General features: G+C 42.9%; 2 protein-coding genes across 2 annotated transcripts; one reads left to right on the forward strand and one right to left on the reverse strand.

Annotated features, from left to right (window-relative positions):
* Positions 1 to 1,780: 1,780 nt before the first annotated feature.
* On the reverse strand, positions 1,781 to 6,616 carry LOC311496413 (zinc finger protein 706). Its single transcript, XM_084556275.1, has 3 exons — positions 6,534 to 6,616; positions 5,433 to 5,581; positions 1,781 to 4,223 (listed from the first exon to the last, which is right to left on the reverse strand). Exons 2-3 carry the CDS (start codon positions 5,565 to 5,567, stop codon positions 4,128 to 4,130), a joined length of 231 nt encoding a protein of 76 aa, XP_084412401.1. The 5' UTR covers positions 5,568 to 5,581; positions 6,534 to 6,616; the 3' UTR covers positions 1,781 to 4,127.
* Positions 6,617 to 7,633: 1,017 nt separating this feature from the next.
* On the forward strand, positions 7,634 to 20,517 carry LOC311497641 (grainyhead-like protein 2 homolog). The gene is made up of 15 exons (XM_084557978.1): positions 7,634 to 8,078; positions 8,684 to 8,870; positions 8,961 to 9,398; positions 9,556 to 9,611; positions 10,557 to 10,815; positions 10,908 to 11,019; positions 12,418 to 12,512; positions 17,121 to 17,279; positions 17,402 to 17,459; positions 17,648 to 17,787; positions 17,888 to 17,925; positions 18,061 to 18,152; positions 18,269 to 18,354; positions 18,453 to 18,517; positions 19,244 to 20,517. The coding sequence occupies exons 1-15, from the start codon at positions 8,065 to 8,067 to the stop codon at positions 19,356 to 19,358; spliced, it is 1,914 nt and encodes a 637-aa protein (XP_084414104.1). The 5' UTR covers positions 7,634 to 8,064; the 3' UTR covers positions 19,359 to 20,517.
* Positions 20,518 to 21,864: the final 1,347 nt, after the last annotated feature.

Below are 21,864 nucleotides of genomic sequence, written 5' to 3' on the forward strand. Positions count from 1 at the left end.
TATTTGCATGAGATGCTGAGGGCATCACAAACTAGAACACAGGGCACAGCTACAGTATATCTTGCCTAATAGAAACTACTATTTCTGCATTCTGGTTGGTGTCCAAGGGGAGAGAGTGAATCTATTTTTGCCTGGTCACATGTTTTCCCCCTGGGCCAAGATTTCAAGCTTGTAACCTATTTAAGGGCAAATCAGATAGTATTGGCTGTAGAAATGTGCAGGAACCAGTAAGAAAAAGAAGGAAAGAAAGAAAGATAGAAAGAAAGGAAGAAAGAAAGAAAAACCTCACTCATCAATTTGCGGTTAAGGAAGGGCGTAGTACCATACTAGAGGTATTTCACATGAAGAAAAAAAAACTGCCAACAGTGAACAAAAGTGTGTAACCGGTTAGGTGAGTTCTTACTCAGTCCATCAACGTCATCTTGAGAACTTGAACGCACACGCAGGAGCACAAATCCACACTGATAGACTCTCGACTTCTGCATCCAGCTAATCTTTTACATGTCACAGCAAAGTCTATTATATTAGATGACAAACTAATGGGCTTTCTCTTCATAAGTCACTGAAACTAACAGCACTGTCTGGGAGTGGTAACTCACCTAAGGCAGTGAGTTAACCTGGCTTAGCAACTTGCAGATGTGTCACAAAAATCCTTACAGGATATGTTGGACTTCATTACACATAAAACTGGTCTATTACACTAATGCACACCTGGAAGAAAAAAAATCTAAACTGGAAAAAGCATATATGTCAAAAGTCATGTTGGGATTCAAGACTTGGATGAAACAAATACCCGGCCGGCCTCAAGCAGATTCGTGCTGTGTTCTGCTCGAGTTTCCTCCTCTATAATCAGAGAGAAAGGGAGTTTTTCTTTGCTTGCTCTGGGGCGTTTTAGGCTCCGGCTTCTGTAAAGAATAGTGTGATTGTTATTGACGCCATATGAATGAAGCTGAACCGAAATGAACAAATAATCCATGTGGTTGCATTTTGGTCAAGTTACATAATTTACCCCTTTAAGCTTACATACAATATGGGAAATCAATACAACTAAAAATCATTGAAAAAGTCACTGTTTGATGAAGTTACAGCTACACTGATCTGTCATAACATTATGACCACCTTCCTAATATTGTGTAGGTCTCCCTTGTGCCTCCAAAACAGTTGGGACTCATCAGAGAATGGACATGGGTCTTCTGAGGGTGTCCTGTGGTGTCTGGCAACAGAATGTTGTTAGTGTTGGACCTTTGGGTCCTATGGGTTGAAGAGAGGGGCCTCTGTGGATCATCCCACGGATACTTGATCAGTTTGAGATCTAGTGAATTTGGAGGCCAGGTCCACACCTTGTGCTGTTCTTCATGTTTTTTTTGTAGTTGTTCCTAAATGGTTTTTGTGTGCGTGTCTGTGTCAGGCTGCATCTTGCTGGGGATGGCTGCTGCCTTCAAGGAGTGTCATTGCTATGGGGTGGGGTTGCCTGGTCTGGTCTAGGTGGGTGCTACATGTCTAATTAACATCCACATGAATGAATGCCAGGTCCAAAAGTTTCCCAGCAGAGCACTGTATTGTCACAAGATGGTTCATGTTATTTACTTCTCCTGTCAGTGATTTTAGTGTTTTGGCTGATCGCTGTGCCTTGTGTAGATTTACAATCTTGTAGATATTTATATTAATCAGTTTTTCCTTATTTTCTAACCCTTTTTATTTTGTTTGCTTGATCTATGACAAAAACACAGTCAAACATACAAAAAGAATAAAATTCTTCTTGTGTCATAAAGTGGTGTTTGTCTTAAGGGCAAAGGAAATAGGTCAGTTCACAGAACCTGTCCATCCGGTAGCACACCACTCTGACCCCCCACTATTTACCGTCACAGTCACAAGACAAGCTCTGAGCTTCCTCTTCAATCGAGGGTGTGCGAGGGTACAAAGCAAGGGAGTGAAACACCACTTTAGTAATGATCACTATGTCTGTGAACTCATCTCTTCCCTTTTACAAGGATCAAAAAGAGTATTAACTCTGTAAGCATCACTTATTACACAGCTCTACATTTCATACGTCAGAAACACATTTTAAGGCGTTTCTGCCGTCTCTAACAACACCCATATTCCTAAGCAACCAGCACGATGAGGGCATTAATAGATCATGAGCGTGAATAATAGAGAAGCAACATCATTTGTTAGCGTTTGTCGGATCATGTAACATTCCCACTATGCCAGTAATTCACTATTACCTTCACGCTACATTTCTAGCTCTTAAATATAGCATTTGCTTAATTTAATCAGTTGCCTGGATCAGCAGCTTTTAAGAGAGCACTTGGATTCTCGGCTGACAATTGGAGCATGAACTGACAAGATAATAAAACTCCTATTATTGAGATTTAATTTGTGGGGCCAAGACTGAAACGACTGGCAGAGCAGAGGTAGATGTGATTCATTACACAGATTTCACATCGTCCAAGCTCTGTTAGTAAGTGGTGCATGTACACTCACAGTAAAACAAGTGTTCGCAAGAGTGATATGAGCACAAGACACAATTAGGAGTCGTCTGAAAAGGGCGTAGCATTACAACACATCGAAAATTGCCACCTCATTGAGTTTGCAGTACTGTAGCTGGAAGCTCAATAAGGTGGGAGACTTCCACCTGTACTTGTTAAATAAAACACAACTTAGTAATGGTTAATATAAAAGTAGGACCTTTATTAAAAGGCTATACATTACATTGTGTGGACAAAGATATGATTATTACAAAAGTAAAAACATGGCTGGTTGTCAATCCAGACTTTAGCACAGTGATACAATGCCAGTGGTTAATGACCAGTGCGTTCAAATATATTGAAAATAGTTCCCATCTATAAATTAAATCTGTCCGTTAGCGTGCTTTGCTAAGAAAGAAAAATAATAAGAACTAAAGCTAACTTACAGTGTAATGTAGTTCAGACTTTTAATGCAGGTTCAGCGTGCCACAGAGATGAGAGTGTGAGACAGCCCCACACTGCAAAATACAATAGTGATGAACTAAATTGTTATCAGATACTATAGTGGCCACAATTATGCCACGTACATACTACAATGGCAAACTGGGGGTATGGGAGTAGTTCATTAGCGTTATTATTTACAACCCCCAGTGCAAACTTTTACACTCAACAGACCATGAGATAGGAGAAAATAAAAATTGTTTTATGCAGCAGCAGAGTTAAAAATAAGCAATGGAAGGGTTTGCAACACTTGAAGTGCCATCTCTGGTCAACTTTTATAACTCTGCTGCACATGACAAAGTTCTACACTGGACATAAGCTAAATAAACGTCAGGAAATTCTCAGGGGTAAACGCAATGCACAATTTCATTACCCGTGTAGCGCACTGTGTTTAACGTATTCTTCATGGCCCCAACAAAAGATAGACTCTTCTGGAAATAAAAATAAAAAATAAAAATCAGTGCAGACTGGAAGTAAATCTAGTCAAAAGAACACCTGATTAGTTGTACTGAATGTGCCTTATCAAGCACATAATGAATTCCAAAGTCATTCTGGATAAACTATAATTATGACCCCCCAACCCTGGTGCATCACAAATTAGTCTCAGTTAGAAATCCATAATGTGTTTCACAGTACAGTGGATTTGGATGCAGATGTCTTCCAATTATCATTATCGACTTTGTTCCGCTGAGCCAGCGCCAGGTCGTGTTATCTTCAAAGACCGATGTGAAACAGCAGGAGACCTGAGATGTTGTGGTGGTGGTGGTGGAGGAGCCCGTGGACAAGCTGGTCTTGTGAGCATACATTTTTAAATAATCAGATATTGCAAATATTGCATACAACCGAAAATGGAACGTACGCAATTTTTGGCACAAGCCGAGAGAGGGTCGTTGTCTGTTGTGTGTCTACCTCTAGGGCTGGCTCTTAATCGAATCCTAGCAAGTGAAGGCAGTTTTACAAAATAATCTATTCAGGAAAATTTTCCATTGACAGGCAAGCAAGAACCATCCCTGCATAAAAACACCCACACATCAATTATTCAGTTAGAGGAATCATTGAAGTTGTACTGAAGATATTTTATCTGAAAACACTGCAAAATATAGAACCCTGTCCTGAATCTGCTGCTGCAACCGTCTTACTGAAAGATAGATGAATCAGTTATGCCTCCACACCGGCCAACTCCGGGGGCATTGGAGACTTTGGATGTTTGCTTTCAAAGTGCTGCTTAAAGGTTTTTGGATCAGGCATTTGTGTCTGAAAGAGAGTGGGAGAAAGAAAACGGTCACAAGTTGGAAAATATACATAAATATAAAAGCATGAATCATATAGCATCGGAGTAAAAAGGTGTGGAAAGTAAACTCAGAAAGCAGGATCCTGCAAGGACGTCCCAGTTAAACAGCAAACGTCCTAAACATATTCTTTGTAGATATTAACAGTAATCCAAAGAAAGAGTCATGGATGTCACAATCTTGTTTGCTATTGCGGAAGAGGTTTGGTACACGGTAACTAAGAAGGAGAGGAGAGCTTTAACCCCAACTGTGTGTCCGGTGAGTCAGACTATTGGTGGGGTGGGGCGATACGCTGGTAGTCTGGAATCGCTGCGACACGAGATAACTGGCTAGAGGAGATGAAACATCACATTTACAGGTAACAGTACATGTAACCACCTTTCTGTTCAGATGTAATTTACAAAAAAAAATACACAGCACGTCAGCTTATCTCTGTCATTTAGAGCTTCATCCCCGTCAACAGAGAGCAGCTTCTTCAGCACAGAGAGTGGTGGAGGTATGAATACAAAGAATGTGGAGTGAACAGTTCACAAAGCCCTTGGGAGTCCTGCTAATTTTCATACGCGCAATCTGCATCTGGACAAAGAGAGAGAGCTGATAGCGCGGTGAAACTTGGGTGTGCAGGAAACAGTTTGAGTGCGGCAAAAAAGAAAATAAAAAAACTGATTTCTGGTGGTGTCTGGCAAAATGTAATCAAATTGGTAATATTTTACACTTGAATGTCCCGTCACTAAAGCCATGGTGTGTATAGTACCCAAGGCTGTAGTCTTGAGGGCAAGCGCAAGTGTTGTCGGTTTCAAGTACAGCAGTCATACAAGAGAACATGAAACGTTCACCAAGGCAGAAGAGAAAATGGGACACAGTGACCACATTCAAATGAAACAAAAAAAAAAAAATCCACAGACAAAAGCATCAAAGCTGTTGGCAGTGGAAAACATTTCAGATGTGCAGGCAAATTATTATATATTTTAAAATGCACTGGTACTGGACGAATGGCTAATGAGCAAGTAAAAGAAACACACCTCTAACATGAAGTGAGGTGATCTGCTACAGGCTATAGACTGAATTACACTTACAGTTTCTTATACGTTTATAGAAATCTTTTGCCAGCCTCCCATTCTACTAGATTCCCTCCTGATGGTTAAACGGTTCGTTTTTCTGCCAAAGCACATACCCGACACACTGTGCACGTGTATACTAAGGCAGCCTTAGCGGCTGCCTTCTGGTCATGGCCTTTGCTCTTCTTGATGTCCGCCTGCTTTTTGGCATTTTTCTGCTGGGACTGGAACTTCTGGTGCCCACGTGCCATATCTGACGTTACACCTGAAGAAATTGTACAGGAATTTGATCAGCACAACACCATGGAGAAGGTGACGAGCCATAAACTGAGAAAGACTAAAAAACCTAGGTGCCTTTTTATTTTATTTTATTTTTTTTAAAGGTGATGGGAATGGAAAGAAATTATAGCCAAAATGCAGCACAGTTACAGCAATAGAGTCTTTGAATAAGCCAACTTTGGTTATTTACAATTTAAAAACACTTGTCTTACGAAATGATCAGACATCAAAATGTGCAAGACAGCAGTGCCTGTTTCAGAACTAGGTTAATTGCCCCTTTTTTGGGTCACATGGATAAGGCAATTAACTTGCAAATTTCCCCAAAGAAAATCAGACTGCAGATATTCAAAGTTATTACAGACATAATGTTAGATCTAGGCCAGTGGTTGGGCTGTATGAACTTTTGTTTCTGAGCGATACCGAGGGGGAGGGACTAACTTCCTAACAGTGCACTGAAGTCAATGGGAAATCTTGAAATGTACGTCTGCTGCAAACGAGCAACTATTTATTTATTTGTTGACAACTTCATATAAACTTATTTACATTCACATTAACATGTCATCCAGCATGGAGCACGGTGAGGCTTGTATCCGCCATGCACTGCTCTCACGCGGCTATAACATTTCCTCGGGATAACGGTTTAGCAGTGATGCTATAGCCAACTTTAGCTAGCGTTTAGTTTCGGCAGCGATTGTTGTGGAAAAGAGTTTGGTTGTATTCACAGCACAAAACTACAACATAAATATAACTTACACGAAAAAAGTAGCACGAGTGTCACTTCGTCCTAATACAGAGACAAGCTTTCTATTAGCCGGTAGCTATCGCTGCCGCTAGGTTAGCTAGAATAATACGAAGACACACACACACACAGGTGAACGTGAATACTGACAAACGTACAGTATTAAAAGACAAAAATACACATTTTCTTAAAGTCTTACCAGTGAACCAACGCGTATTATAGAAGATAACCACCAAAACACAATAAAAGAAACGCTCGGTTGACTCCTCTGGACCTTCCGCCGATCGCAGTGGTTTTGCCCTCACTTCGCTAATGCGCATGCCCAAGGCGTAAACGGCGCTGCGTTCACGTTCCCAGACGTTTTCCGCAAAATGCCTTTCTCTTAGTGAGGAAACGTATCTGATAAACTCGGAAAAGCATCAGATCCACATATGAAAAGCCTATTGCCCGTTCACAGACGTAAGCATCAACAGATCGAAGCGATTATTTATCCAGCAGAACAAGATATTCCTAAAAATGATGTCCAGACCAGAGACAACGCCATCTGTATGGATGAGTCCGTAAACTGTTCACGGTGCAAGGTAACATGTCTACCACAAGGTGTCACGCTACAACAGTGAGGCCAACTCACAACAACTGCTCTTCTTTCAGCACATATATTATATTATATTATATTATATTATATTATATTATATTATATTACTTAGACTTAGATAAACTTTATTGATCCACATGGGAAAGTTATTGGTCTCAGTAGCTCAGTTGCACAAAAAACACTTGAAAAACACGTAAAAATGAAAGAAAATACGTGTTATAAGCAAAAATAAATACACAAATAAATAAATAAATAAAAGAATAAAAATTAACAAATAAATATTATATTATTCATTCATCTTCTGTAACCACTTGTGCTGTGAAGGGTCCCGAGGGGGCTGGAGCCTATCCCAGCTGTCATTGGGCGAGAGGCGGGGTACACCCTGGACAGGTCTCCAGTCTTTTACAGGGCTAACACAGAGAGACAGACAACTATTCACACTCACACTCACACCTATGGCCAATTTAGATTCACCAATTAACCTAACCAGCATGTCTTTGGACAGTGGGAGGAAGCTGGAGTACCTGGAGAGAACCCACGCAGACACAGGGAGAACATGCAAACTCCACACAGAAAGGCCCCAGTCGGCTCATGGATTAGAACCCAGAACAGAATTATATTATATTATATTATATTATATTATCCTGCACCAGAGTACACTAAAGCCTATTTGTCTTGTCCACCTTTCCCCTCTTTTCAAGCCACACCTTACACCTCCGGACTCCAGCCAATGGGAAAGCCGCTGCCCCACCTGCGTGAAACCATTTAACCAATCAGCGAGGCAGCTTTCGTTTCCTTGTTTATTCTGCCTTTCCAGGTGCTGCACTCAACCCATGTTTTAATTTACTAACTTATTCTAACAGAATCCCCGGCCCCGTGCAACAAATGCATGCAACATTTTTTTTATTTAGAAAACAAAAAAACACTGGAATTTGTTTTAGGACGTAAGGCTACACATGATTCATTGGCTGTTTTGGCTGAGAGGTTAAATAGAGCCAGCCTCGTGCGGGCTTAGTTTTTTTTTTGTTTTTTTTCTCTCTCTCTCCAGGAGTCCCGCACAAACTTATCTGCACTAACTAGAAAGTCCAGTTTCTCAAGCAAGTCCTAGAAAACACCAGTGAGAACTAGAGGCAGCATGGACCTGGACAGGTAAGGAAAAGCCATTAATATCACAAGTTTTTTTTAATTCTGATATTTTCGTTTAGTTTTGTGTCTTTGTGGCTAAATGTTCCAGTGCAGCAGTTTTCTCACAGAATGAAATTTCTGCAATTAATTCCTTTAACATCTGTATAAACAAGAGGAATCAAACAGCAGGGTAGATTAGATAAAATGTGTGTAGTGTTCTGGATCTTGGGATAATTTAGTGAGGTTTGGTGAAATGCCACTGCTTTTATACATGCTAATAAAAATTTTTCGATCACACTTATCTGTGAATATTAACAACAATCCAGCATGTGCCCTTCAAAACCTGAGATCATACACACAATCACCTTGACAGTGTCTCCGAATGACATAATTTCAGTTGCTATTCAGTTTGTGTTGTTAATTGTGGTGTGTACAAGCAGTTATTCGTCAGAAGTGAACTTGCATAAACACACTTCACATGGAGCGTGCTATTGGATTGAAGCTTGGTGAGAAACAGCCTGAGGCATACCTGGTGGCTTGGCGCCGGATTCACACAGGATTTTGTTTAGAAAAACCGGCTTTGCAAAACTAACACGGCTTGCCGTCTTTTCTTCATCTCATCTTTTCAGTAAACGCCTTGTGGTGGTGGTACCAAACGAATTGTCGGTGCCATCCCGCAGGGTGTTCAGCGGCGAGAATGAGACGTGGAAGAACTTCCTGGAGAACCCGCTGACCGCCGCCACCAAGGCCATGATGAGCATCAATGAAGATGAGGGCAGCGCAGCAGCTCTGGGACTGCTGTATGACTACTACAAGGTGTGCCACAAGGCTCGCCAATTCAACATAAATGATAAAAAGAAAATTTGTTTCAGATCATAAGTTTTGTGTTTCCTGCAAACCTCTCAGGTTCCCAGAGAGAGGAGACATTCCACCAGCAATGCTAAAACCACAGACTCCACTACACTTGAGCCCAATAGCTGCAGGAGTCTGAACCCACTAGATCACCACCTTCAGGCTCTGGGTTCCATGCCCGTCAATCTCTCCCTCAACAACAGCAATGCCACTGAGCACCAGGGCTGCAAGTACGGAGCTATGAGCCTCACAGAGGACACCAGAGGAGCTGATGGTAAAGGTGGAGGCAGTGTGCCTCCTGCTCTGGTCAAGATTGAGGGCCAGACGTCCATGACAGCTGCTTGTTCTGGTGGCTCCTATCAAGAAGATTCTAAAGAACAGATGAGGATGGTTTACGAGCAGAGCTGCTACGATCTGTCCCTCGCTGGTTACCTGAAGGATGGGCAGAGAAGCACTCCGGACAGCACATATGAGGATGCTGTGGAAGGACAGGTCAGACTTGTTAAACGAGGGGAGTGAGGTGGTGGTGGTGGCGGTGGTGGTGTTTTGCACTTCAGGTTCACATTTATGGACTGCTCTTTGTCTGCTTGATACACAGAAGCTTCCTGCGTATACTTTTTGAAAGGGTATATGTTGCTTTCTTTCACAGGTGGACCACAGAAGTTCTAGGATAAGAGCTGATGCATTCCACTATTGCCTGCCTGTGTAAGTTGACATTTAGACACCAACAAAAACACTGAGTCAAATGGGGATTCCCCATATTGTTCTGACACAGAAATGCCACAAAAAAAAAAAAATCTAATTTAAAGATGCTTTTAATGCACCAGCCTCTCTGTGGCTCTCAGCCTCCGGCCCATGCTTTCAATATTCGAGTCAATTTTATTGCCACTTCCACAACACACAGAGGTGTGAAAAACCGGTTTTAGTTTTTCACCCTACCTTGCTACAGATAAGCAGGCAAGGCATCGACAATAACCACTTCTACTACAATATATTACAATGCAAAATATGCAAAATAAGATGCACAAGTGGAATGTTTAAGTATAGCTACATACTGAATAATTAAGTGCTTGACACAAGTATGATGTCTTGTTTTTTTTATTATATTTTCCTATAATGTCTTGGCACTGCAGCTTTTACATTACAGGAGAAAATGGTGTATTTGTGGAGCGTCTATTATTTTCAGCAGTGCATTTATCCACAAGAGGATGAACAGCGTTGTGTGCATCCATGGCAAAGAAGGTCATCCCTTGCGACGGTGCCATTCTTTTACATGTTTTTGATAAAACAACAGAGCTCATTTGCACAGGAGGATGATATGCAGCAGTCGTTATCGTCTTTAGTCTTTTTTTTAAATGTCAGTGAGCAGTTGGAATATCACCGGACATATTTAAAGATGCATGTTTGTTCATTTAGAGCCATAATAATCGTATTGTAGCACTGCTTGCTGCAACAACTTCCTGTTCAAGCTCCATTTGTGGCATAAAAACACATCCCTCCCTACTCCAGTCAGAAAACAAATCTTCAAAATGTTTGTTTTCTTGTTGTGATATTGTACAATTATACAGATAGTTTAATCAGAGGAGTTCCTGCCTGTTCATGAGGGTTATCTATATATATATTCCTATGTGCTTGCTTATGTTCTCACAGTGACAGTTTCCGGTACAACCTGGAGGCCAGCATGTCGCTTCGGCCGCGACAAGGTGAAGGACCTATGGCTTACCTGAACCGGGGCCAGTTCTATCCTTTGACGCTGTCTGCCACCGGCTTCAGGTCATCCCCGTCCCAACCCCAAGACAAAGTGCGGATGAGTGGATCGAGGGCGCCACGAGGGCCCGATGGGAGAACATCCAGCAGTGAGCAAATCACCGTGGGAGGCTCAGAGCTGCAGCAGGCCGGTGTTGTTCAGGTGAGGGAAAGGTGATGGTACATGGTGGTTTTCACTGAATGCCTATCATCAAGCAGTGGCCCAATTATACTTTGCATGTGTTTCCTCTGAAGAGTGTCATCATGGTTGTCTTTGGGGAGGACAAGTGCAGAGATGATCAGCTGAAGAATTGGAAATATTGGCACGCTCGCCAGCACACTGCCAAACAGAGAGTCCTGGACATTGGTAAGATCATTTTTGTTTGCCTGCCCTCTATAGCCATAGCTAGATGGTGTTTATACTTGGAGCAGGAGGAGGTGGGGCAGTGGGGAATAGGCCAACACAGAAGAATGGCACAATCACACTTTGATGCGGGCACTTTTACTCCACAAAACCACTAAGGTAAAGATTAAGTAAGCAGGTGGCAAAGCTGCAGGAGGCTTTGGAAGAATCCTGTCACATACCCTCAGGCGAAACCAGATACAGTCTGAATAACAGTCAGTCCTCAATTCCCACAGGAGCTCCACGAAGAGACAGCCTGTGGGTCGACATTTGCATAGGCGTTAACAGGAGGAGTAGGTGGGGGCCTGGATTGCGGCCATATTGTGTGCGATCAGCCAACAGACAGGCCTCAACCTGTGGTTTAAAACTCAATGGAATGAACCAGCGGTGTCGTACACTGTGCTGGTTTTTGTCCGTGGCAAGTTTATGCCAATGCCAGCCATGGTACTGGCATGAACTTGTCATGGACAAAGTAGGCAGGCGAAAGTGGATTTCTGGGAATACTCAACTTCTCTGGGAATGTGAAGTGAGGGGTGAAAAGACGTACTGTGCTTGAGTTTCGTTTTACATTAAGCAGTGTTATACTTCACTACTTTCACCTGTCTAGTTGTGACTTATTACGTCTTTTTTAAAGGCACATTACTCAATAAGAAATTAAAAAAACGAATGTGTCACTCAATGTGAACTTATTTTAGCAGAAACATGTTTTTCTTATTTCAAATATCTTGTGATGGATGGCCTCTCAGATTTATCTCCTGATCTTTTGGTGGATTCACATCCCAAACTTACCTGATACAGAGGTGAAGCTAAGCTACAACACCACCAGTCATAGAGGTTTTTTTTTTTTTTTGCACAACCACAATTTAATTGCGTTACTTCAAGTTCCCGTCAAAGGTGCAGCAGATTGCTATTTATTCGTCATTATTTTTTTTCTCTTTAAACAAGGAGCTCCGGAGGCTCTGCTCTTCTAGAATAAAGTCTGCTCTGATTGGTCAGCTGCCCGTGTTTCCACTGCCAATGAAGGAGAAACGGAAGGAAAGGGAGGGACACAAAAATTAAAGAAAGAAATTAATTAGACGCAAATTTAGTGCACTCCCTCGCCCTCTTAGTTCAGCATGAGCCATCGACACTTTTAAATGGTTTTCCAGGAAATTACGAAATCTATAATACTCACAAAACAAGTCTGTTGTCATTGCTGGGTAAGATATTACAGTACAAATGACATATCACGTAACATCACAACATTAAATTCGAAGCGGTAAGTACATTTTGCTTTTCCACTTAATAGAAATTAAGGGATTAGGAATCCAAAACTTAACGCCCACTGAAATCGTTTCCTTTATTGTCTCTCTTTGTGTGCAGCTGACTACAAGGAGAGCTTCAGCGTGATTGGGAACGTGGAGGAAATTGCCTACAACGCCGTATCCTTCACGTGGGACGTCAGCGAAGAAGCCAAGGTACAAAAATAAATAAATAAATACATTAAAAATTAAAAAAGGTAGATTTCATGCACACCAAACTCTTTGCTCATGGTGGGGAAGATGTGTTGAGGACTGTAGACTGATCAGCCACAACATTAAAACCACTGACAGGTGAAGTGAATAACATTGACCATCTTGTGATAATTCAGTGTTCTGCTGGGAAACTTTTGGACCTGGCATTCATTCATGTGGATGTTACTTAGACATGTAGCACCCACCTAGACCAGACCAGGCACCCCCACCCCATAGCAATGACACTCCTTGATGTCAGCAGCCATCCCCAGCAGGATGCAGCCTGACACAGACACACACACACAAAAAAAATGGTTTAGCAACAACTCAAACAAACATGAAAAACGGCACAAGGTGTTGACCTGGCCTCCAAATTCACTAGATCCCAAACTGAAAACCTCAGGTATCTGTGGGATGATCTACAGAGGCCCCTCCCCTCAACCCATAGAACCCAAAGGCCCCCCACTAATAGCATTCTGTTGCCAGACACCACAGGACATGCTCAGAAGGCCCGTGTCTCAGATGAATCCCAACTGTTTTGGAGGCACAAGGGACACCTACACAATATTAGGAAGGGTATTAGGATAATGTTATGCCTGATCGGTGTACAATCATCAGTTTATGTCTGTAGACTGTTGTTGAGGGCTCATATGCCGCGCCCAACCATCCACCCCCCAACCTTTTTGTTCTCCTCGACAGAAGGAGCGTCTCCTGCTTTGTGTCAGGTCATTATTTGGTGGGTCACAGAGATGTTGAGCACGCAGCAACAGATCCTGTGATGAAGCTGCTCGGATTTCACCTTTGTAATGCTAGCCGATTAGACAGAGACAAGCAGCAAATAACACAAGCTCATAGGCCCCGTTCAGACCTTGCATGAACATCTAATTAACAGACTTCACTTTTTCTTTTTCATGCTCATCATTTTATAACAGAGTTTGTGTTGCTTTTTAAATTCAATGAATGAGGTAAAACGCTGCTTCCACAAGAGCTCCCCAGCTGACTCTACTTGCGATCTGATTCCCCAGGATGGAGATCAATGCAAGGTCTAAACGGGGCCAAAGAATGAGCCCAGCCTCAGGGTGTTTTGGTCCTGTGGCTCCTATTCACTTCAGTTTTTAATGAGAACTCCACAAACGGCCTCACTGAAAGACGGTTAATTGCAGCTTTGCGGGTTTGTGGGTAAATATTTACCGTTTGGCAGACGCCTCCACTGCGCTGAAATTGTTTTTAATGAGCTCAGGTGGTGGTGATACGGCATCAGCCAGTGCGTACTAGTTGTACACCTGACCACAATAATCCAGTATTGTTTTCTGGAACATACTGTATATTCTGATTGCATAGAAAACAGCAGCACATATCATTCACATCCATGTTTTGGCATCAGAACGCGCATCATTACAGCTTTCTGTGTTTACCGGTGATTAAGTGCTGTTCAGACTCGGAGACCGGCATTTTTTGCTTCTGAGAGAAATGTCCTGACAACAACAACGGGCTCAGCATAGAAAGGACAGGTAGACTCAGTAATGGCTCAGTCCCACTAAGTGTCCCAGTAGCCTGAAGCTTGGTTTATACTTCTGCAGCGGATCTATGCTGAGTCTATGTGAGTGGTCTTTGCCATTGTAAGCATATACACACATCAGCCACAACATTAAAACCACGGACAATAGAAGTAAATGGCGTTGACCATGTTGTGACAATACAATGTTCTGCTGGGAAACTTTTGGACCTGGCATTCGTGTGGATGTTACTTAGACCAGGCAGCCCCACCCCATAGCAAAGACACTCCTTGATGGCAGCAGCCATTGCCAGCAGGATGCAGCCTGACACAGGCACACACACAAAAAAACTGTTTAGGAACAACAAAAAAAAACATGAAGAACAGCACAAGGTGTTGACCTGGCCTCCAAATTCACTAGATCCCAAACTGATTAAGTATCTGTGGGATGATCCACAGAGGCCCCTCCCCTCAACTCATAGGACCCAAAGTCCCCCACTAACAGCATTCTGGTCCACTCTGGTTTTGTTGATTGGCAATTGGACTGTGTGGCCATTCAACCAGACGTAAACCAGATGCTCACCACCTGTGGTTTTGCAGCACGCTGGCATATAGCCTCCACACAGGACCAGAGCCTGCTGGAAATAACAGCCCTGTTATTGTGGAGAAGTCAGACCCCTCATGTGTCACTGCTGTCACTTCTTTTTCCTTTTTTTATTATTATTTCTGCACAGTGCCAGCTAGAAATTTTGGTGTCCAAATGTAATTGGAGTCCAATTTTAACAGGCTGACATACAAAACTGGTATTTCGGTGCAAATGACCAGTTTTTGTTTTTTTTTGTTGGGGTTTTTGGCATGGTTCGGCAGTTGCCAGGCAACAATCAGCATCCTCATTGTCACAGAGCGTAAATTGCGTTGGAAAGGGGAGATGAGCGGCTTCCTCGAGTGTTTTCTGTTTGTTCCTGGATGGCACTGAACAGCCCCACTCAACGGTGCCCTCGCCAACTTTTTTTTAGGAAGGCATTTGAACGCCCCTGGAAGCAACTGGCAGAAAAACACAACAAACCACCTACATGTACACACGCAGAGATGCTGGCGGCCATGCGTCCGGCGTTTGCGGAGAAAATGAAATGGCTCGGGTCTGTGGAGGTGTGAGCTTGTGGAGGTGTGTAGGAGGCTTATTTGTGCTCCTGGCCTCTCCAGCAATCAGCCCTCACCTCGGCAGGTTCAGACACGATGCTGTTGATGCTGCGTAGTGGGAAAATTGCTGCTGAGCCGCGGTGAGGAATCTTGTCCGTTATCTGTCTCTGCCGACCTGTTGCTGGAGCCGTCGGTCCGGTTTAACAGGAAGATTCAACTGGAGTTTATGTTGGTTTATATGGTTTGGCATTCATCGTGAGAATCTGTTCCACTGCGTTACGAAATATGCCAAGCGCAACTACACATCGTATTGTTTGAAGTGTACACTAATGGTAACACAAGTGCACCGTGGGTGAGATTTTGTGATTCCGTTCTGTTTCTTTCACAAGCATTTAAAAGGTGGAAGATCTGCAGCTCTGCTCTGCTACGATAATTTAGCTCGTGGAAAGTGATTTTGGAGCGGAGCCATGAATTTGAACAAGCTGCGACACTCACGGGTCTGGAGCAATGTTAAACCACCGATAATTTCACAAATGTGTTTTTACTTGAAGTGCAGCTTATTTGTCAGAAGGACTGTTGGGAAATGAGACACACTTGGTCTGTGAATGCTGCTGCTGTTGTGACTCATGACCCTGTGACCCTCGCACTCATCGCTGCACATGAGTCAGATCGAGATTCACTGGGGAAAATCTCTTAGATCTCTATCGGATATCTCAACCAGTCCGACTATAAACCTTAAGGAGCTTTAACTGAGGTGATGGCTGATGAATAATGGGTTCTCATGGTTGAAATAAAGGCAGGAATATCTTTTTATAAGCTAGAGAGCAGTGATGGCTATTCTGGTGCCGCCGTAGATTTCTGGGAAGAAACGCGTGTGAGTTGTTTCCAGCTTGTCCAGACAAGATCGAAGGACTGACGTCTCACTTTTGATTTACCCGCAAAGCATCCACCTACAAAACATCATTTATACAGCGAGATGATTAATGTTTCCTGAAAGGCTTCCAAGATTACAGTTGAAATTAAAGGAAGCATGACACTAAATTGCTCCCAACCGTGTGATCTGTATAATTTAATGTTCCTATCGAATTTTAGAAATTAGTTTAAAGTGGGCATGGTTACAACAGTCTTTGTGGTGCATGCACTAAGGGGACAGTGGGACGGAACAGGAACAAACCTTGAGCAGAATCCAACTCAAAAAAGGGGTGTGCATCTGCTTGAGGCTGGACGGGTAGAGAGATGGGAGAAAAAAACTGGGAAGGGGAGAGGAGAAGGAGGAGGAGGAGGAGAAGCAGGAGGAAGCAAGTAAGCAGATAATTCATACAGGCATCTGGATAATGCATAAATACAGAATATGTGCACTCAAATGTGTATACAAACCAGAAACCTTGGTACTTCTACAGTAGGTTTGTTCCAGCTGACTAGCTAATTCCAGCTAATGTTCATATTATTTGAGCTGCTCCAAAATCTTCTTTCCATGTGCTCCTCCTGCAGTACAAATCAAAATCACACGAAGATTTTGTGTCATTTTCAAATACATACAGCTGTAATGCAGACAGGATGAAATGGCATCTCTCTTTGGGATCTGTGCAGACTTTTAGGTAAAGACGTAAAAAGAGAGTGAATAGGTATATGTCAGTAAAGTGTACGGTGCACATCCTGCAGCTTGTGGAAGAAAGCTGTTTTTTCAGTCTGTTTGTTCTGCTTTTAATGCTCTGGTACCGTTTGCCCGATGGCAACAGTTTGAAAGGTTTATTGAGAGGGAGCGAGGGGTCTCTGACAATGTTCAATGTTCTGTTTCTGCACTGGATCTGGACAGGAGTTCTTGCACAGAGGGCTGGGAGACTCCAATCACTCTCTAGACAGCTATTCGATAATCACCTCTGCCTCTTTTCAGGTCGCAGAGCTCCGTAAATTCACCCTGCCTCTTTGTTTCCTAGGTCTTTATCTCTGTGAACTGTCTGAGCACGGACTTCTCCTCGCAGAAAGGCGTGAAGGGGATGCCTCTGATAATCCAGATTGACACCTACAGCTACAGCGGCTGCAGCAGCAGGCCCATCCACAGGGCCTTCGCTCAGATCAAGGTCTTCTGCGATAAGGTGGGGGAAGGCCGCTGACACGGTCGGCGGTCTGGTCGTCGGCGAGCAGATAAACTGGACTCGGATCGAGGGTGTTTAGCTTCCTTTTAATGTGGTCTGTCGTTTCTTTGTGTGTCTTGCAGGGTGCTGAGAGGAAGCTTCGTGATGAGGAGAAGAAACAGATCAGGAGGAAGACGAAAGGTGAATATAAGTACATGAATAGTGTTGGTAGCTTTGATTCGAAGATTAAAAAGCACTTCCTTGGACATTAGATAAAATGAATGTAAGAAAAAAGCAGAGGAAGATTTAAAAAGCGGGGCAAATGGCAAAACTCTATGTGGAGTGGTTGCCTGGCAACAGCTGCTGAGTTCATGCTCTCTCCGGATCAGGGAAAAATGGCAGCTTGGCGCCGACCTCTCCCATTAAGAGGGCTGACAGCACACTGTTGAAAAGCATGCTAGACCTGGACACCCAGCCCGTTCTCTTCATTCCTGATGTCCACTTTGGAAACCTGCAGAGAGCAGGACAGGTGAGGGAAGGAAGCACTCACTGAAAACAAACACGCACAGAAGAAATGTCTGCATCTCGTCTTGTGTCTCATGGTTTTTGTTTTTTTATTCTAATTACAGGTGTTTGCTTTTAAAACTGCAGAAGTCGACAAAGATGGGTGAGTGTCAACACTGGTTTGGTCTAAACTGTCATGTGCACCATGTGCGCTAACCTCACCCACAGTTTATGGTTCTGCGTTGACGTATTTCGGTGTATTTCTTTCTTAAATTATGTGTCTTTGTGTGTTCATCAGAGGTGTCCTGATGAAGAGGATGTCATCTGTTGGTGAGGAAGATGTCTGTCCACCTCAGCCCAAGAAGTCCAAAGTGGAACTGGAAAGAAGAGGTATGTATATGACACTTATGTCTGATTACAAATTCTTGCCCTTACAACTCATTAGCCTATTTCTTTTTATTATTATTATTGATGATTACATCTCCACTTTTTCCATGCTTCAACAGTTTTACTATATGTGAGGAAGGAGTGTGATGAAGTGTTTGACGCCCTGATGCTGCGTGCGCCGACCCTCAAAGCGTTGATGGAGGCAGTGAGTATTGATAAAGCATAAATAAAACAACAGTTGATAAGAACAGTTAGTTGCAACCTCAGACCGCTTTATACATAAAATGCACCTTGTCTTCACAGATCGCTGACAAATATGCACTGCCGCTTGACAAGATGGCAAAAGTTTATCAAAAAAGCAAAAAAGGGTGAGTCAAACTCCAACGAAACAAGACGAATAGTCTGCAGTCTTGCTCTGAGAGGCTCAAATTGACTGTTACTGATACTATGTCATCATTGCTAACAGGCTGATGTCTGCCAGGTAATGTTTGCCATTCTGATTAGGAAACAATGTAAATACAGACAGTTGAGAGATTCTCGCGGCTCGAGTTCAAGTTGAAGTAAATGCTAACAGCTGCTAACAAGCCTCAAAGTTATTATTTAAAACCTTGTCTCCCCCTTCTGGCAGTTAGGGTAACTACACAAGTCCCTGTTTGCACGACGAACGCCAACAGTCCCCTTCAGTCCCCTCTATTAATTCAATAGGAAAAAAACACACAAATTTTCATCTGTGTTCGTCCTCACAGTCGATAACGTTCTGTAATCCTTCCTCTGAAGTTTCCTGATCACCAGAGATAGTATTCATAGAACCTTAGTTACATTAGTAACTCCTCCAAACTCCTAGCTTCTACTAGTACTAGTACTTCTTCATCTCTCTCGTCCTTTTGCATCGCCAAAATATTAGGTTCATCATCTGGGAATTTCTGCCCAGCGTTTTGTGACAATTCATCCAGCACATTTTGAAGCACAGAAGTTCAGCCTGCACCAAAGTGGTGGACTGACTGCCTGACGTTTCCCAGCATACAAACCAACTCCAGACTATAACCCCATTAGAGAATGAAAAGTTTCTCTGACCTGTTTATTGTCTTCTTCAGGGTCCTGGTGAACATGGACGATAACATCGTCCAGAACTACTCCAATGAGGACACCTTCATCCTTTCCATCGAGAGCTCATCAGACTCGTTGCGCGTGATTCTGTCAGAGATCTGACGGTCGTCAGCGGCAACGGGTCACTCATCACGTCATCGTATGGTCCGGACACATGGTGATCAAGAGCCTCGTTACCAGTAATAGATGCCAGCGCCAAACTGTGTTCTCTGAACGCCTGAAGGGAGTCGTAGTTGGGTTTGTCGCCTTGTGTGGATCATGGGCTCACGCTTACTAGACGACCTGACGCAGGAGGAAATCCTTGCACTAGAAACACAGGCTTAAATAAAGCGCAAATTTGGTGTTAGGTGAGGAAAAATATTATCACCTTTCCTGGCCATCTACCTTCATAGCTGGCGCGATTTCACTCCTCAGCTGTTTTTATTTTTCTTACCCAACTGTCACTAAGTCGAGGTTCAGTCCAGCTCACCAGAAAGCATCCAGGCAGCTTGCTGCGGTTTCTCCAGAAGAAGAAGACTTTGTACATTGGATTAACAGCAGGGAGCAGTGCTGTCGCTTCCTCTGTGCTTTCTTACACGGCCTTCCTGTTGCTTCTTCTTGTGGTGAAAGCTTTTAAATTGACCACTTGATGTTTGAAAGAAGGACTTCTCAGCAGAGGTCATCTCTAGCCGCTCCTTAACTGTTCACGGTCATGTTGTTTTGTTAAGAATATGATTATTTTTAGATGCGCCTTCAAATAAAATTGTCTCGTCTCGATGTAAAAGTGAGCTTGGCGATCTAATCTTCAAAGACCGTCCATATTTTTTAATCTTGCTGTTCATATTTCTACTGCACACTGAATGTTTCCTATTGTTAAAAGTAAAATAACATTTATCCCAGGTTGTGATTACACGCTGGTGTCCCTGGAGCTATAATTACACGAGGCCCCATTATGGAAGAAGACTGCCAGTCTCCAGGATGCCGTTAAACTGTTTTGCTTCCTCTGTGCCCGTGTTTATTGCTCTTCCTCTCACTAAAGAGGCCGCGGCCATTAGTATTTATGACGTTCGTTGCGGGACTCGCGAGGCTCAGCCGGTCCGTCCGTTTGAACTTTCCTCTTCTTCAGAGCGCTACAGAAAACTATCTGGGGGCTGGCTCTGGTCCAGCACGCTGCCCGGGCCTGTGTTTACACCTGATTCACTGACACCTTCTGTACACTGCATATGCTTCACGCGCTGTGATGTACAGCCAAAATGAACCAATAAATATAGTTTTATACGCAGCCACTTGTCACTCCTTGTCTGTTGTAAATAAAATACAGCCTCCACTTTTGTTGTAGTGCAGCCTTTATGAGCAGTTTTAATAAAATTTACAAATGCTGCATATATATATTTGTTATGAGCTATTTATAAGAACATGTTTTGGATTAACAGCTTGTGAAAAAGTAAATGGTGTTTATCCATTGATAGTAATGCAGTTATAAATGTCTGTTAATAGATGGATTTAATTAAATACACCACTCGAGTTCCAATCATAATAGAGGTTTTCTTTTGACAATCTGCTGGTATTCATGGCTGATACGTATAAAGCCTCCTACAAGTGCATGAAGACTGCAACTGATGCAAATGCACACTTAAACTAAGCGCAACAGTAAGTAAGTAATTTTTGTGCCTTAAAGGGAATTACTGTGGGTTTTTTTTTACAACCTGGACCATATTTCTGGCATAAAATCCGATTGTTTACTCACCCATATAACTTTGGTGTCATTTGGAGTCATTCGGATGATATTTAGATCCGCGAATAGATAACGTGTAACTCCAGACTCAACGGGGAATAGCACTAGCGTATCATAACAAAATATTGGTGATATGAGAGTTTCGCAGCACATAATGCGTTAATTAGAGGCTGCGTTTCGGTGCCCCATTCACTCCCACTATATGGATATACGCGGATCTAAATATCGTCTGAACGACTCCAAATGACACCAAAGTTATATGGGTGAGTAAACGATCATATTTTATGCCAGAAATAAAGTCCAGGTTGCATAAAAAAAAAAGTAATTTCCCTTTAATTTGTCAGGAAATTGTTGTGAGAGACAAAACTTAGTGGGGTGTGAGAGAGGGGACGACATGGAGCAAAGGGCGCTGGCTGGAATTGAGGTCCTGGTTCAGTCAGCTTAGTTGGCCAAATATGCACACAGATACACACAAGCACCCATTAGCACATTGGAATGTGGGGATCACCCTGTGGAGGGGGGGTTGGGTACCTTGCTCGGGGGCACTTTGGCTTTAGAGGGGACTCAAACCAAGTGGGCCTATGGTCTCAAATCACCTTCTCTGACCACAAGTTTTTGGTTTTTGTGGGTTTAAGGTTTTGAAGGTAGGGTTAGGATTGGGGTTAGGATGTGACAACCAATAGGCTTTAGAGGTTTGCTATTGGGCCTTCAAAGGAGCTCTCGAAGCGAGTGAAACATGCCGTCTATAGGTTGCCGGGCTTGGCGACATAAAAAGTCCTGGTTGTCTACAGAATAAAACACCTCCACAGCATCTAGTTCAGCGAAGAACATTTTAAGAAAGTTGGCCACATCATTATACAAGTCTTGTGCAAAAAGAAGACGTCACAAGAGCAT

This window comes from Chelon labrosus (genome assembly GCF_963514085.1).
Source record: "Chelon labrosus genome assembly, chromosome: 12".
NCBI classification, from domain to species: domain Eukaryota; kingdom Metazoa; phylum Chordata; class Actinopteri; order Mugiliformes; family Mugilidae; genus Chelon; species Chelon labrosus.